Genomic DNA, 18,171 nt, shown 5'->3' with positions numbered 1-18,171 from the left:
ACTGTAAAACAGTGAACCTAAATTCTTGTTTGTTAATTCTTGAGTCTTTGTTCAGTCAAGTCTTTGTATTGTAAATAGAATGTATTATCAACTCGAATTAGTTGATTTAAGTTGGCTCAACATGTTGTTTTATTTGCCTTGACAATAATTAAGTTCAAAACTACCTGTTACTCAGGAGATGAACAAAAGCTTTTAAGTTGACTTTAATTGGAGTGAATTAGTTGAGTTAGCTTAAAAAGTTGAATGTGATGTATTATTTTAAGTTAGTTAATTTTTTCTTTTCTATAGTGTATTTACACTGCCATTCAAAAGTTTTGGATCAGTAAGACTTTTTAATGTTTTTAAAAGTTTCTTTTGCTCACCCAGGCTGCATTTATTTAATCCAAAAATTCAGTAAAAACAGTAATGTTGAGAAATATTATTACAATTTTAAATAATTGTTGCGAATTTTTAGCATCATTACTCCGGTCTTCAGTGTCACATGATCCTTCAGAAATCATTATAATTTTCTGATTTGCTCAAGAAAAATGTATTTTTATTATCAATGTTGAAAACATTTGTGCATATTTTTTTTTTGATGAATGGAAAGTTCAAAAGAACAGCATTTATCTGAAATAGAGATCTTTTGTTTGTGTATGTGTGAGCATGTATGTATATGTATGTATGTATGTATGTATGTATGTATATGTATGTGTATATATATATATATATATATATATATATATATATATATATATATATATATATATGTGTGTGTGTGTATATGTGTGTGTAACTTTCTAACTAGCTTAACCACCACTGTAGTCTGTTCATTGACGTGTTGTGTTTATCTGTGTGTTGTAGCCCATCATGAATTACAACCCATGGATGCTTCTCTATTTCATCTCCTTCTTGCTGATTGTGGCTTTCTTCGTGCTCAACATGTTTGTCGGCGTGGTGGTCGAGAACTTTCACAAGTGCCGGCGGCACCAGGAGGCCGAAGAAGCCAAACTGCGCGAGGAGAAGCGCCTTAAACGAATGGAGAAAAAAAGAAGGAGTAAGGAGAAGGAGCTAGCTGGTCGGTAGCCTTTCCACACCTTTCTGAGTCCTGCTTGATCATTTTGATTTGACCGCGTGCTAAATTAGATGCTAATGCTAATTAGAGTAACCGGCGTATGAGGAATGAGATGCTCGGGCCCCTAATTAGCTAGGAATCCAATCCCCGGCTTGCCCCCCTTTTGCCTGGGAACGTCTCTAGAGCATGTCCCATGGCTTGCATGGTGATCTGCTTACTGAGAGAGCAGGGTGTGTGGTGGACCCCTGACACAGGGGTCTGCCCACCCTCCTCATCTCTTGCATGTAGGGCAGTGAAGTCTGAGAAGTAAATAAAAATCCAGTCTTGTCACACTCAAATTGGTTACATCCATCAGCTGCCTGCTCCAATGCTACCCAGGATGCACGGCGTGGTATTGATGACCTTCTCTTTTGGTTCCACTTCCTGCTATTCTCAGCACAAGGCGTTAGCATTAAAGCGACTTCATTTAGGATCTCTGTGTGGATGCTAGCTGTTGTTTCGACATTGGCTTGGACATTGGTCCAGCATGTTTGATCTTTAAGCAACAGTTAAAATGGGAATTTCTTTTTTTTAAGCCCTTGAGAAATACAGATGTAAATAGGTGATCTATAACTATAACTATATATATATATATATATATATATATATATATATATATATATATATATATATATATATATATATATATATATATATAACTATAACATTTGAGTCGGACCACAAGATCAGACACAAAAACTCAAGCAAGGAAAACAAAGCTATTCTCATTGGCACACACCAACTTTTATCACTTAATCTCAGTTCAGAGGTCAAATTTATTCCCCTCTAAATGTCCTATCACACCATACTTTCTTATTAAGATCTTTATTTGATTTGCGCATTAGCTGATTAGTGTGTCCTTTTGTTTTATAGTGCTATCATGCCATCAGCTTTAGCTGGAGAGGGAAAAGTGCTTCATTTTACCCTCAGTTCTTCATCTTTTCTTTTTGCTGCATATCTAATTTTCCGTAGGCGTGAATGTCTGACGGGATGTGTCAGGTTCCTAGGGTTGAAATGGGATTAAACCGTGTGTCAGCTTTCCCTGGCTCGATTAATATTTTGAAACTTCTTTTTGAACGTAATATCTAAATATCCTGAGGTAACTTTGTGGACTTTTGCTATTAAAAGTTGAGCAGAAAAGTTGTGGTTCCTTTCAGGTGAACTTGTTGGTGTGACTGTTATCATAAACTGAATAACTTTACTTGTTTAGATATTTCCATCCACAAAGCCCACAACTATCTAGGACTAATAATCTAGAGTTTAAACAGCCGGGATAAATAGATTTAGTATTAGAGTTTACACACAACAATAGGGATTTCTTTTTTGGACTCAGAATATTTGGAACACCCACCGGCATATTCTCCCAGAAAATCCATCCTGTTTCAGCACCTTTTACGGTTTCTTTGCTTGCCCTACCTGATTAACATGGTTTCGTTCTTCTAGATATAATGCTGACCGGTGTCAGTTGGTCCAGTCCTGATCACACACAAGGTACAGATTGTATATGGCATGTCTATGTGTTCACCGTGGTGGTGGTGGTTTGGGATGAGGGAGGGGGTGGGGACACCGGGTGGGAGGGCACCATCAGCGCCCATGTTCTCACCTCATCAGATATGATCTGGCCACACAAGAATTGTCTGTGGACGTGTGTATGTATGGTTTCCACACCTCATCAACAGTTCCAGCCAGCCCAGCCTCAAGCTCACACAGGGGATGGATAGAGAGAGAAAGAGATAGAAAAAACGCAAATGTTTTTTTTTTTTTTTTTTAATATGGTTATAGTTCTTGATGAATCAAGTTGAACTCACCTCAGCCTGCAGTAAGTGCTTTGGTGGTATTATAGGTCCGATCTCTCGATGTTGCCCCCAATGTGACGCACTGTGGCTGACTGTTCGAAGGGAAGAGTATCACTGTTAATGTCTTTAGCTTTTTTGATCTGTCTGCTTTAAAGTTCTCTTATCGGTTTGATGTTGTGGCATAGTGATTCACTTCGTTTTGTGATGTTACCCCATAACACTGTTTTCAAAAGTTACTGACTTGCTAAACACAACACCACACCGTGCTGTTGTTCAGAGGCTGCATGACGTGTTGAAACTCATTTGTGACTTATGTGAGTGAAATGTTTGTGTGGCACACTTGTTCCACTTTGACTTAAGAAAATGTTGCTGTACTGGGCTGCTCCACATGATTTTAACTGATACAGTAACTTGATTATAGCGGAGTTGTTTGTATATAAGAGGATACAATACAATATTTGTTCCCTGTACTTCTCAAGTATGTACAAGCTTGGGTTGCAACTAACAACTATTTTGATTTATCGATTCATCTGTTGTTTCAGTTACTCCCCATTTAAAACCTAAATTTGATGTTTGTTAAGAAAATGTAACTGTAATAGTGACATGTACACACTCGCTCTCTAGAAGTGCTTGTATTATAATATATTTATAATAATATTTAATAATATAACTTTTTACTATATAAATAATTGCAGCCTTGAAGAGAATACAAGATTTATTTCAAAAACATAAAAAAAATTACTCCAAACTAGTGTAAGTAAATGTGTTTCATGAAAAAAATTATGCTTTTACTGCTTGTTGTTAGTTGTTGTTGCAGCCCTAGTATTAGCCATATGTAATTGAAAATTAAGTTAACCTGACCGAAATGGCATTTTATTTTTTGGATACATTCCCAACTTATGATCTGCTGTGCAGAAACAAATATCAATGACAGTTTTTAAATAAAAAAAAAACATTTTTGGCAGTTATGTAACAAAAAGCAGGATCTTTTTGTGCATGGAATATGTTTACTTGTTCTCAGTGTAGCTGAGAGACTCTTATCTCTCCCCTTCTGTCTGTGTTCTGCCTCGGTGAACAAGAGCTCCCTCATGAACCCCTTTTTTTCTTTCCTCCCTGCCTTTCGTTTCTTTCCTTCTCTTTCTCGCTCTCCAACTTTCTTTTGTCCCTCCTTGCCCCTGTTCACCTAATGTTCTAGCAAAACATCTCTTTTTTTTTCCTTTCTCAATTATCCATTTTAAAACCCCTTAAATTTTGTTTTATTATACCACTGTTAGATGGAGACTCCTTATAAGAGTAAAACTACTAATGTGATAATTATTATAAATTTGCATCAGTTATTTACATTATTTACATTTATATATATATATAAATAAGTGATTAATTTTTGCGATTAAATAATATGGCAGCAGCTAATAATCATATGTAATGCATCCACACCAGAAGGTGTCAGTGTAGTATCCAAGACCACTGGAATAAATAAGCAAAAAATAAACAAAAACATACTTGCTGCATCCAAAATCGCATACTATATAGTAGGTACTACATTTGGTTTGAAACTTACTTTGCGACCTTTAAAAAAGTATGTTATGTATAGAAAGAATGTGTGCAGTATGAATGAAATTCGGACATATACCACTTCCGCCATGTTGTCATTGCCATGTGACCTACAGCGGTCAGTTGCGTCGCTTCACTTACATTCACAAATCCACTGCGGTGGTCTCATCACGGGATGGTAAATTGTAGGGATGTCCAGATCCGATCACGTGATCGGAAATCGGGCCCGATCACGTGGTTTCAGACTCGATCGGAATCGGACGTTACCTCCCGATCAGGACTCGGATATATATGTATATATATTCTCATTATTTTTTAACACATCTATAGTTATGCGGTGGCACAGAGTTAGACCCTTTTGACTCCACACAGAAACAGCAACGCGTGCGGCATGACATCACTTTGTTGCAAAGACGTATGATGTGTAAAACCAAGTGAAAAACAAGTGAAAGCGCGGGCGCACCGCTGTCTCCTTCTTTCCACAAGCGCTTGCTCTCCCGTGGCGTCTGTCGTTGCTATGCAACCATGAACTGCGCTCTCCATGATGACAAGGAAGTATCAGCAAAAGATTAATAGATTTCTAGCCCTTGCATTAGCTTTACTACTAGATATATTTATGGAGATGAAAAATAATAAGGCGCCCTGTACAGCTATGATCAGCTGTTCGGCCGAGCATTCAATGTTGTTACGCTGTAAGCTGATCAGTTGGTTCGTTGCTGCCGCGCTCTATCACTCGCACACCATAAAGACTAGAGCAACATGTTTTTAAAGTTTCAGTTTCTTGATTAAAATGGCATAATTTGGAAGCGGATAATTTCTTCACAAACAGCTCATTATGACTCAAAATGATAGAATGCTGCACCTACTACACTCGATAGTGTGAATAAGATCAGCGCAACGCAGACCACTGCATTGACAGCGTGAAACATATGATCTGTCTACAGCCTGAAGACAGAGAAAGCCGGTCCAGCACTGATTGAGGAATTAAATTCGAATTAAATTCGAAAATAAAAGACAGTTTGACATATTTTTTCTCGCATCTGTGATTTTTTTTTTAATCATTTGCTCTGAGATGAAGCAAATATATTTGTGCGGGAATTTCTCGCACTATAAAAGCTAACCTTGCAGGAAGGTTTAAATTATGCGCAATCCCCACATTCCCGCACCGAAAATTCAAGCCCTGCAAAGGTGAAGAATTTATGTTATTTATTACATAAATGATTGTTCAAGCTACCTCACAGAAGTGCTCTGTTTGTAAGAGTTGTTGAATGTTAAAATAAGGTGAATTAAATAAAAAAATAAGGAACATCCTGGATCTGTTTTTTTGCTGTTCTTTATTCTTTTTTATCGAAGTATCGGATCGGGACTCGGTATCGGTAGATACTCAAAATCAAATGACTCGGACTCGGACTCGAGGGCAAAAAAACCTGATCGGGACATCCCTAGTAAATTGTCCATCGAATGCGTACTTCAGAATCTTCAGTAGGTCAGTCGGGTACTTTTCGCTTACAGTATTGAAGTCTTCTTGTACACACTTCTAATGTAGTTGATATATTCCCCCTTTCCACCAGAATGGTTCGTGTTCTTGAGCCAGTGTTTCCACAGACTTGAAGAGCAAACGGTGACGTTACGCTACTATGTGTTGTATACCTGACTATATCCAGTCTAAAAAAACCATTGGGCATCCCGGTGTTTCTGCTGGCAGTGCGGCACTTCTGTTTTGCTGTTCACGGTATCTGGAGTGATTCTAGCGAAACGGCGGCCCGGTACACTCATCTTTTGTTTTCAGAGATATATTGAAACTGAAACCATTGGTTCACTCGTTCTATCACTATCTATCACGCTGGGTCTCTCTCGCATGCATAGTTTTATAAATTTAGATATAAAGAGCAATAGTACAACATTATTACATTGCTCAACGAGACAGCGTCAGCATTTCTCTTCCCTCTGCTTCCCGGCTCTGTTTCAGACCAGCAAGTTTTTAGGGCTGGAGTTAAACCGATCTTCCCGTTCCGGAACCCTCTTTTCTGCAGAGGAAATGCGCAGAGCGTTTCGAGAATACCCGCAACAGAACCATGTTGGTGGAAAAGAAGTGGTACTGGCCCTGTCCCAAATGGCACACTTCATGTGCACTTGTGGTCTTGTGGACTTTGTAAGTAGGGTGTCAGATTTGCCATTTTAGGTTTCAGAAGGGTGCTCACTAGCATTCCCTTTGCAGCTGATATGCGCCCTCGATTCACACTTGTGCCGAGCCCGCGAGCTCCGCATCAGACCACATTCTACACGACAGTCAAAGCGGCATTATGCCATTAAGTTGTGGACTTGGGGGAAGATTGAGAGGGCTTAGAGTTCTGTTTGGGACAGGGCCATTGTTTTGTATAGTAGTTGTATTCGCTTATATATTCTAACATGAGAGCTCTGCAGATTAGCCTGAAAGTGTAATTAACATATTTTACCCTGAGTGTATCGATCACACTTTTTCCATATATTAAACACAGTTCACAGTCGCACACGTCAACATTGTTCATAATGATTGAGTTATGTTGTCGCATTTGGGATGAAAAATGACAGGCTTCATTTTGCTTCTAATTAGAAGACAATGTGTTAATTACTCAACCTTCCAGTTACACAGTGCCTCAGCATATTTTATAATTCTGTTTTGGATTTCTTTTTGGGAGAGGTTGGGGGTGTTACCCCCCCATCAGTCTGTCTCTCTCGATTAGCTTCTGTTCCTGTCCTGTTGGACTGCCGTCGCTCTGTATGCTTGCGTATGGGATCAAAGGGCTGGTTAATCATATCTCACTGCAGTAGGGCTGAAACCATCTGCCTCTCCTCTACCTGTGTCCTCCCCCAGTCGCCATTTATTAGCCGTTCTCTGAGGTGCCTCATCAGAAATGTGTTCTGCCAGCAGTTTGCCCGGACACACTATATTAAGGCATATCATTTGGAGGTGTCCTTGATTAGGTAACATCTGATTTACAGTAAGTCCTTTTAGGCTGCAGCATGGTATTAATTATTATCCTGCTACTATCGAAGGATGTTTGCTATTTTCCATCCATTCAAAATCTTGATGGTGCATCATTGATGAGCGCAGATGAAATCTACAGAAGGGTCATTCTCAATTTTTTTTGTTAATTTTAGTTTTCTCCCATAAAAGCTTATGGTCTGTATATATTAATACCTTGATTATTAATAATCGTAAGAATTACTTAACTTTTGTAATTAATTTTATTTCAAAGATGAAGCAAAGGATGTAAAATCAGTGTAAAATCTAATTTTCATAAAATATTATGTAGATGTCAAAAAACATAATTGATGAGGCATACTAATTGGCAATTGGCACACATTGATTGCAATGATTACAGTGCATTGTCATTTAACCCTTTTTTATATTAAATCGTGTAGCATCAAATGATAGAGTGAAGTAAATTAACTTTTTCAATGTGATGTGAATAATAGATTCTTCTTACACTTTACTTAAATATTTCATTCAATTTATAAAAAAATAGAAAAATAAAAAAGATAAAGGACAAGAAAATTTGTGCTAGACAACCCCCCCCAGTGAGCAAGCCAAAAGCAAGAGTGGCAATGACAAAAACACCCTAGGATGTTCAAGTATAACTACTTTGTATTATTTATTATTATTTATATTATATATTTTGCTGCCTAACTCAAAATCATTGTTGACAAAAACACCCTAGGATTTTCAAGTATTGTAACTACTTTTTTATTATTTATTATTTATTGTTTATTAATTATAAATAAACAATTATAAATGTCAAAAATTGTGTACCATATGAAGGGGACTATATTGTTTTGGATTACAGAACAATCTCTTTGTCATGGTCTGGAATATTTAAAAATTTTAATGACTGAAAGCTCATGTTTGTCATCATATTTTGAGAATGACCCTGCCATTTTTTCAGTTCACCTTTTCTGGCATTCTACATTCTTATTCATAGCTGTAAGCGCAATCTAATTTGCTAAAGTACCTAATTAATGAACTGGGATGTGAGCTGCTGAACGTCATTAATGATGGATGTTCTAATTCTGCAGATCTACAGGCTTATTCATTGGGTTCCATGTGCAGAATCAATGTACAGTTACATTTGTGTAAAAAACAATCCCCCGAATGAAAATTCGCCTTAACGAAGCGCATGAGCTCAGCATTTATTCAATTTGTCTTTCTGCACCCACGCAGAACTGGAAATGACCCACCTATCTTTCTTTTCATCTCCAGCAGACTAGTATACAGTCTCTCGACTAATACTGGGGGAGCAATGAGACAGCGAATGACAGAGGGAGAAAATGAAATTACTAAGTGTCGTGTAACCTCCACTCTTGGCAGCAGAAGGCAGCACGGTCTCTTATGTAACCTGGCAGCTACAAACACCATTTCCTTTCTTCCTACTGCTAGTGAAAATGACTCAAAGTCTTCTTTATGTAATTTGGGCAAGCAACAGCCCCCCAAATTAAACAGATGGCATAAAGTTTTCAGCTGAAAGAATTACTTTTGCTCCGATATATGTCATGAAATGATCCTTTACCTTTAGATAGTTAATGTGTCAGCTCTATTGATATTCTAATAGAGTTGCATTTGGACATTGCGCATATTTAATGCAGTTTGTGATTAGGAAATACATGGGTGGGTTATATAAAGTCCATGTAACCATTTTGAAATGTACTGTATATAAATAAAAACTGCTCATTAACTGGAATAATTTCAACCTCGGGTGAGGGTACAAGACACATTCCACTTAGTTTGATTCTGATTTAAAATGCATACAGTGTCCTACATTTCAGCAGACTCATGCCTTTTGGCAAGAAGTGCACCTAATCTCTTTATGGGTCTTCATGGTTCATTCTGTATAGGGAGAAGGTTTATTAACAGATTAGATCGAGAACAAAGTTAAGTCTTCTGCAAGAGTTGCTGTAACCTCTTTGTGCGACTTGATCTTTTTGTAACCTCACAGAGATTTTTCACTGATGTGGCTGGCTTGTTTGTCATGTTGTGGGAGTGGAGGCTTGACAAATACCAGCCGAGAGAGGGACGTAACGCTGTCTGGGTGGTTAAACAAGCCATGTGAGCTACAGTATAGAAAGAAAATTACAGGGGAAGAGGTAGAGATATTCTGCTGAAGTAGCACCACTTGAGCAGCACAAGTGAACTGTGTTTGAAACTAATGTATCAATGATTATAGATGTGTATGTGATTGGTCATATAGATTTTGTTTGTTTTAGCAGAATCAGTAAAAGTGCAGGGTTTTTCGCAGACGAAATCTTGTAATTTTAAGAGGAATCCATGCAATCAGACAAGATTTCCCCTTACAGATTTTACAAATTCGCTGCGTTGACCAAGAAATAGCTGCTTGGTGGCATATGTGTGAGCTCAGCTGTACTTCTTAAATTTACTTTTTTGCTCACCAAATAGTTGCCTAAATTTCGCTAATGTGACCGGACCTTAATACATGGCCAGATTTATGCATTTATAAAAAAACGACTTATAAATGTAGAGTAATACAACATAAGTAACAACCAGTGTTGGCGAAGCTACTTTAAAACTGTAGCTTGCAAATTCATTTTTATAACCGTATAGCTGACTTGTTATTTTTTCATGTAAGACTGAAAAGTATGAGCTGAAAGTGATAAAAGTGATCCTTCTATTTTTTCTTTTTATGATTCAAATATGCAGTTGCTCTCTCTGGACCAACAGTGTTTGCATTTGGAGGTTTTACCATGAAAAACTTATGGGATTATGTTTCCCTTTTGTGTTGTAAACAGGGGTTGACTGTCAAAAACCAAACATATTACGTCAAATGAGAACAGGTTTTGATATGCCAGGCACTTTAACTAACCTCTCATGTTGAGTAATATAGAATGACATCACTCTCGCGGCACACATCATCACCGTTGCCCATCCACCAAGCCTCTGCCATTCTACCTCCATCTCAGATGGCCCATCTTGCTCAAGTCAGACTCAGAAAGAAAGTGTGATTTGTCTGCCAGCATGATATATTATATGTGTGTCTGTGTTTTTTGTCTCACCTTAGTCTATCCTACCGTATATGTTTGCTGGTGTTTGTGTATGAATGTATTTTCTTTACCATGCTCTCCCATTACTGAATATATGATTTATTTATTTCTCTTATAATATATACAGTATATATATTTTTTTGCTTTAAAATTCTCCTTCTCCTCTGTTATTTTCCAATATTGCACCAGTTTTAAGAAGGCATTTAGTCTGTCATTTCCTGTTGGTTTTGACTCTGTGTGTGCTGGCATATTGTGCCAAAAAAAAAAAGAAAAAAAAGTGCAGTGTATCTGCCAAACTAATTTGTACATTTGGGTGCATCAGCAGTATGTCCAGCAGATATCGACTCATTACTTTTGGAGCAACTCATTGACCATGCACTTCAGGGGTGTAAAACCAGCCTCAATTTAAAACCATTCGGCTTAGAGCAAAGAAAGCAGCAATTTGCTGCCTTCCCTATTCAGATGGCTGTTTTTATCATCTTTGCTTTTTCCCCTTTCTATTTTTGTCTGACATTTTGCCATGCAGGCTTTAGAATTTTTCTCTGGCTCTTCCTTTAAATAACAGTCTAGTCCTCCCACTGCCCACAATTCCCCAGTGCTCATGACTTTCACCCCACATGACTCATGATGTCTGCATAATGGACAGATATTTCTCGAACATATGTCTTAGTTGGTGTAGTTTGTTCACTCTAGGGATATGTCAACCTTTACATGAATAATCAACATCAGAACATTGTTGATGTCCATATTTAGACCCTAACCCTCAGACCTTCAAAAATATCAACTATTATTTAAAAAAAAAGAAAAGAAAAAGTAACAATTTCCTTTTTTGTGTGTGCAAATTTTTCTGGTGTTTGTAGAGTACAAATAATGTTGATAATGGACCAACGTTTGTCTGTATTTCCCAACTGACTTAGCTTCTGAGGTACTACCTGCTATATGGTTAATTTCTTGGATTTACACTTTCCACAACCTCTCTCTTCTCTATTGCGCATTGTTAAAATATTTCTGAAAGGGCTTTGGACCTCCTAAAAGATAGGAAGATTTACACAAAAAAAAGAATCATGTACATTTGATTACTGGATTATTTATTTATTTACATTTTTAATGTATATTTTGTATTCATATAAATGTACATGTATATAAATATATATTTCAGCATCTTGTTTCGTGATGGCTCTATCAGCTGTATACTTTTTGCAAATATTAAAAAGAAGGGTGTTCATGCATTTGCCATTAGTAAATAATTTTATGGGGTCCAGAGTTCCTCAATTTAAAGTTACTTTTAAGAACTTTTTTTCCCCTCCAAGTGCACGTGAGTTGCGGCAAAGCCAGAATCATGTTGAAAGCATCAAGACCAGCATGAAGTCTCAATGTGTCAAAGGCCAAGATATTTGTTGTCGTACCCTCCTTTTTGGGGGTTGATGGGTATTGCACTGAGTTTTAACAGTTAACATTTCCAGAACTGGTGGGCGACTAGTGTTTTGTGGCTAGATTCAAATGTGGTATCATTCAGCCCAAAACCTTCAATTGCCTCACCCAATAATCTGACCGTCATTCTCAAATGTATTCATAGATGGAATCGGAATGGGCTAAAATTGCCATCTAAGCAAAGAATGTCTCATTAAATCATAGTCATGGTATCATTAGCTTGTGCCATAAAAATAGAGACAGAGATGGAGAGGTCCCAGACCCACATTCTCCATCGCTATTTCATTCTTGTGTTGGTTAAAAATAGTTTGAATCCATTTTCCTTCTCTTTAAATTCTTTTAAAGCTGATTTGGCTGATCTGGACGTTAGTTGGACCCATTGCAATGGCATGACATCAGAGTGGCACCGCTGCCACTAGGAAACAAAAGTTCAATCCATTATCCAGTAAATAGGATGCCAAAACCTTCCATTTCTCCCAACTTGGGGGGGGGGGCATCTAATACGAAACTCTTTCGTTAAACTCAGTGCGGTACTCAGTAGAAATAAACATGGTTATGGGAGACTGCTTTCCCTCTGTCACATATTATTAGTATTATTATTGTGTTTAAGAGGATTGGAATTAGCAATGTATGCAACAAAAAAAAATACTGAGATTTGTCCCTCTGATAAGTCACACTTTTTTGAATGAAAGTGCACAAAGGGAGAGAGTCTCACTACAGAGGGTATAGGAGGGATGTAGTTGAGTGGGGGTGTCCTATGGGAGCTGACCTGTCGACTGTAAAACCAAGCTGTGAACATACACCTGTTCCCATCTCAACTGTCCTCCGTAATTGAGCACCTTTAAAACTGGGGCAGTCTACACAGCAACTGTTTTCGTTCCCAATGAATGGTTTTGTTTGCTGCCCCCCTGGATACTGTTGTCTGCAGCCCAAATAAATTAATTTAGAACACATGGGTTAAAGAGCAGAACATTGACCTCATCGCAGATTGTGTTAGATCCTAGGAGTCATAAAAATAACAATAAATAGGCTAAATAAATAAATAACTAAAGTGGCAATGTTAAGCCAAGTCTGGATATTTAAGATTCATAAGCTGTACATTATGAAAAAGCAAAGGTAATGTTGAGTCAGCACATTTAAAAACACCAGGAGCATGGCTTCAATTAGCAGAATTAAAGCCAGATGGGTTAGAAGATTCCTTTAGTAATTACCCGCAGAACCAGCATTGCTGACATCTTGTCCTGAGAAATCAAAGCAGAGTGACCCCATATACGTCACATGCATATTTAATAAATAGGACACGACGAAGGTGTGCTGAGTGTACGAGTGTGATATTGCTTTTATACGTTAAATAAACAAGTTAATATTAGGTAATTAACATCTGAGATATATTTCCAGGTTTTTTTTTTTTTATAAATTTTTTTTGCTAATGAAAACAATTCCAAACAAAGTCAAAAACAGAACTGTTGCATGTTTGTGAGCAGAAAACAGTAGTGGCGTTTTGTTCAGTGTTTTCAAAGAAATCGGTTGAGTCAGTGATTCAATGACTTAACATACTCAAAATAGCATACTATTACTACTACTATTTACTATATTCTACTACTACTACTATAATACTACTATTTTTGCCATATTTTTATATGGAAGTAGTGGTGGAGTGGTATGCTAGTATGTTTCAAATTCAGCCAGTGTCTTGTTTTGTTCCTGAATGAATTGGCTTTTTTTAACAAATCAGTTGATTGATTGAATCATTGACTCACTCATTAAGACAAAATGTCTATTTAATAGTCTATTTAACCTGCTGAAAGAGTCACTCCCAGAGTTATTATTGTTAACTAAATCGCTTTTGTTAAAGCTGCAGTCCGTAACTTTTTTTGTGTTCAAAATTTAAAAAAATGTATATAATAAGCGAGTACATCATGAATCCATTTTCCAAACCGTGTTTTTGTCTTATCCTGAATCACTACGGTACACCTATAATAAGTGTTTATATTCTGACTATTTTAGACTGGTTCGGGTCGTACCGCTGCGGAGTTGCCCAGTACCTGCGTGACTCGTCATAGACACAAACAGAGAGAAGTAGCTCCGGCTACAATGTTCTTCCGCAAGATGCATGCAACCGCTTGAGCGCCAAAAGTTACGGACTGCAGCTTTAATTGAAATCAAGCTGAAATAAAATATATAAATATCAAATGAGCTAAATGAAAATGAGAAATCTTTGAAGTACTAAAATTACTAAAACTAAACCTGAAATAAAAATAAATTAAAGCTAAATAGAACTATTTAAAACAAAAGAAGAAAATAATTGACAAAAGCACATCACAAAATACTAAAACTTAAGCTAAAATTACAATTAAATCTGAAAATATAAAATAAAAGCTAATTCAAAGTCTGTATGGAACGCACAAACACAGACAATGGCTTACTTGTAGAAATCTCTACATATTAAACTGAGATTAACATCCAAAAAATTACTTCACCTTTAACAAGCAAATAATTTGGACATGTTCTAGATGAGTCATACTCATATTCACTATCCAGTGGGGATGATTAAACAAATACTGCTGATGTGGCTCCATTATATATAAAAAAGAAAAGGTTGAATCCAGCACCTGTTCCTTCAGTCCAGTGCTGGTGCCAAGAAAAGCCTGGCTAATGGGCTGACAGGACCACAGGGAACACAGCTGCCGCTCACAGTGTTTCGAGATGATAAGCCCCCCCGGACCCCTGCTGCTCTGCCATCCCTTCAGTCCTCTCTGTCCTCAACGAAAAACAGAGGAAAAACACAAAGAATAAAAATGGATCAGAAAGACAAGCATATGCACAAGTCCGTCCTTGTGGAATGGAGATTCGTTAATATTTTAGGGAATCTCATTAGAATGTCCATGATGTAATAGGACAATTTGTTTTATTTAGGTATCTGTGAGTGAGCAGATCTCAGGCACAGTGGCCCTGCAATCTGGCCTCCTCTGCCTTTGATTTGGCATTGAACACAGAAACAGTTAAAGGAGAAGTTCACACGAAAATGAAAATTGTCATTTACTCACCCTCATTTAGTTCAAAACCCATATGACTTTCTTCTGGATGATTCAAAGAGAAATTTCAAAGAATGTTATAGCTCATCAAAAGCACCATTACCAAAGTATCATAAAAGTGGTCCATTCAACTCATCCACTATTACAAGTCAAATAATACAAAGTCCAATTTATTGTTACGCACTGAAAAGTTTTGTAAGATTTGTAAATTAATCATTATTTTGAGTGCAATCAGTGACTGATCCAGTTCATAAAACTAATCTGAATGATTTTCTCACAAATTGGACTGATCCAGTTCTCACATTCAACTCACTGACTTAATTATTCATTTGCAGTGATTACCTCTGATTCCTCACACAAAGCAGTCTTTACTGCTTTACTTTATCATATTAAAACTTTAATATGATACACAAGTCATATGGGCCAGTTTTATACTTTTATTGTGCTTTTGCAGCATTTTTAGAGACCAATTATAATATTAACATTTGTTATTGCATTGGTAAAAAGCGACCAGCTCTGTCTTCAGAAATTCTCCTTTAGGGTTTTACAGAAGAAATAAAGTCAGGCAGGTTTTTGAACAACATGAGAATGAGCAAGTGCATTTTCATTCCTGGGTGAACTTATACACATATGTTCTATCTCTTAGCTACTTCTCTTTATCGACTGGTTATTTCCCTCTCCCCCTCTTTTCTCAGTGTGGGCATGAGTGTGTACAAAACCATGTTTGTTTCAGTGCAGTTATTTCATGCTTCCTCCCTGTTCCCATGGTATTTCAGAAGCCCAGAGTAAACCCTATTACTCCGATTACTCACCTACACGGCTTCTCATCCACAAGATGTGCACCAGCCAATATCTGGACCTGTTCATCACGATAGTCATCGGCCTCAATGTCATCACCATGTCCATGGAGCACTACCAGCAATCTAAGGTAGTAGAGCAGAGAGAGTGCATGCGCTTGTTGATATTTCATTAAGGAATAAACTCACTGGATATGTAACTGCAGACAATTTTATTATAAGTTCAATTCAACGCTATCTCACTTTATGATTCTGCATAATATTTGCTGATTAGGCAGCTAATGTTTATGTACTCTTTTTGCTGTACTGCATTTTGATTATATCATAGCGGTGAGTATATAATTTTCTCTATATTATTATACTTATTTGCACTTTCATTGTGCTGCTCCCAGGACATTTTATACCATTGCCTGTGTATACAAAAAAAGCCTTATGAGAGAAATGCCTCACCAAAATAAACCACACTGTAGTGTATGTACTGAAATGTATGCATATTCCCTCATCAGTCTCTCCCCCTCGCATAACACTAGAGACAATTCATGAATATTCAATAGAGGACTAAAATAATAACATGAGTTAGCAGAAAGCTCTGGGAGATTACATTGGTTTCTGTGAATAATTTGGGTGGTGTAATATGTTCTTTTCATTCCTTTATGACAAAGGTCACTTTTTCACTATAAAAATGGTTATTTCAACTGGTTGTCTGTGTATATATATACTATGTATGTATGTACAGTATGTATGTATGGTATGTTATCTCTCTTCAAATCAAAACTAGTGTTTACAATCCCTAGTCAACTCTGTTGGGATGATTCCCAGGTTTTTCACCCATCATTAATGGAGGTCCGTGACCTCACCTGTGCAGTCTGTTTTAATTAGAGCCCGGGTGGCCTGCAAAACACTGAAGCAAGTGGAGCAAAGGGGATTGTTAGGCTTTGACCACTAACACTCATTCCGTGAACAAAATCAATTGATTTTCTGGTGTGTAGTCACACTTAGCCTGGACTTAATTACTGTGCGGTGGACGAGGGAAAGCTAGATCCCTGGCAATGTCCACTGACTGTTTTCGTTGTGCTAATAACCACCTTTAATAACTCATCATCTTTTCCACAGATTGACTATGAATTGACCTATTTGGTCATTCATAGATCACAGTTTGTGTGTTTATTTATTGCTCTGAAGGAGTAGAAATATGCTTGTTCACTTCTGTACTTTCACTGTTACGTTCTCTTTGCAACTTATCTGCTTTAACAGGTCCTGGATGAGGCTCTGAAGATCTGCAACTACATTTTCACAATCATATTTGTGCTGGAGTCTGTCTTCAAGCTTGTTGCCTTTGGATTCCGCCGCTTCTTCAAGGACAGGTAGTAGACGTGACCCTCTCAAAAGCTACACCTAAGGTAGTTGATCCAAAACAAATTAGAAATTTACAGTAAAGCCATTCCCATGGAGGTGCTCCAATGCCCCTATTTCTGTTTTCTTTTCTTTTTTTCTTTTTGTGTGTGTGTGTGTGTGTGTGAACACAATAGGGTTTTTTAGTAGTCCTAAAGCCACATCCTTTGAAATGATATCACAGCTTTGAGATTCCTTGGTTTGCCTCTGATTGTCAGAAGCACATCGAGGGCTGCACTGGCGTCTGTGGTGGAAAACAAGAACCGAATTTATATCACTTGTGGTTTTGGTAAAAGAAACCCATCTTGAAGCATGCAAAATCACATTGCCTGGGGCTTAAACAACAAGAACGCCTCTTAAATTGCATCTATTCCTCTTAAATTAGTGACAAAGAAGTGCTAAATGTCCAATGTTACAGTTTTATATGTGTAGGCACAATTTAACATATTTTCTTTATAGAGTTTAAATGATCCATTACTCTTTTAATTAGTCTTGAATAATCAGTCAATATGTCAATTAGGCCCTTTAGTGAAGTTGATAGGCCATTAGAAGTTCTCATCTTATCAGCTTTTTCTTTCAATCGCATAATAAGTAGGGAAATGTAAAGCAGCTATTTGCATACTAATGAAAACTTTGACATAACATAATTGTTATGATTTCAAAACGAATCTCTCACCAAAGGCCCTACTGTTAAACATTTCAGAACATGCTGTTCTTTTTTATTGATTTACAACATTTGAAATGGATTTCTGTTACTTTGATTTGTTCTTTCTTGCAACATGCTCCAAGTCTGCAGGAGGAAAGAAGTACACTTTGATCACGGGCCCCTTAGCAAATGAAGCGGTGGGAAAAATGTAGAAATGCTTTGTGTAATAATTTGACTTCAATTTCCCAACATTTCTAATGAAACACCTCTCATGGCTGCAGGCCCCAGCAAATTGAGGTGTCCTAAAACAGGCTCTAGGCCCTACCTCACCCATGACAGTGTTATATTTGACCCTCAGGGGGAGTTATTTAAAGTTAGCAGCAAAGTTTGAAGC

At 37.3% G+C, this 18,171-nt stretch overlaps 1 protein-coding gene across 1 annotated transcript in view; it reads left to right on the top strand.

The window, feature by feature from the left end:
• cacna1g (calcium channel, voltage-dependent, T type, alpha 1G subunit) overlaps window positions 1-18,171 on the top strand; it is a 128,650-nt gene that overhangs the window by 86,193 nt on the left and 24,286 nt on the right. Inside the window, exons 24-27 of the mRNA XM_084134731.1 lie at window positions 844-1,036; window positions 2,537-2,584; window positions 15,719-15,870; window positions 16,994-17,103. Of these exons, the coding sequence (XP_083990857.1) occupies window positions 844-1,036; window positions 2,537-2,584; window positions 15,719-15,870; window positions 16,994-17,103 (503 nt within the window). The remainder of the gene's footprint in view (window positions 1-843; window positions 1,037-2,536; window positions 2,585-15,718; window positions 15,871-16,993; window positions 17,104-18,171) is intronic.

This window comes from Abramis brama, assembly GCF_963993115.1.
Source record: "Abramis brama genome assembly, chromosome: 14".
Lineage (NCBI taxonomy): Eukaryota > Metazoa > Chordata > Actinopteri > Cypriniformes > Leuciscidae > Abramis > Abramis brama.
Note: the sequence above shows the minus strand (reverse complement) of the source record. Positions and strands in the feature narration are given on the sequence as shown.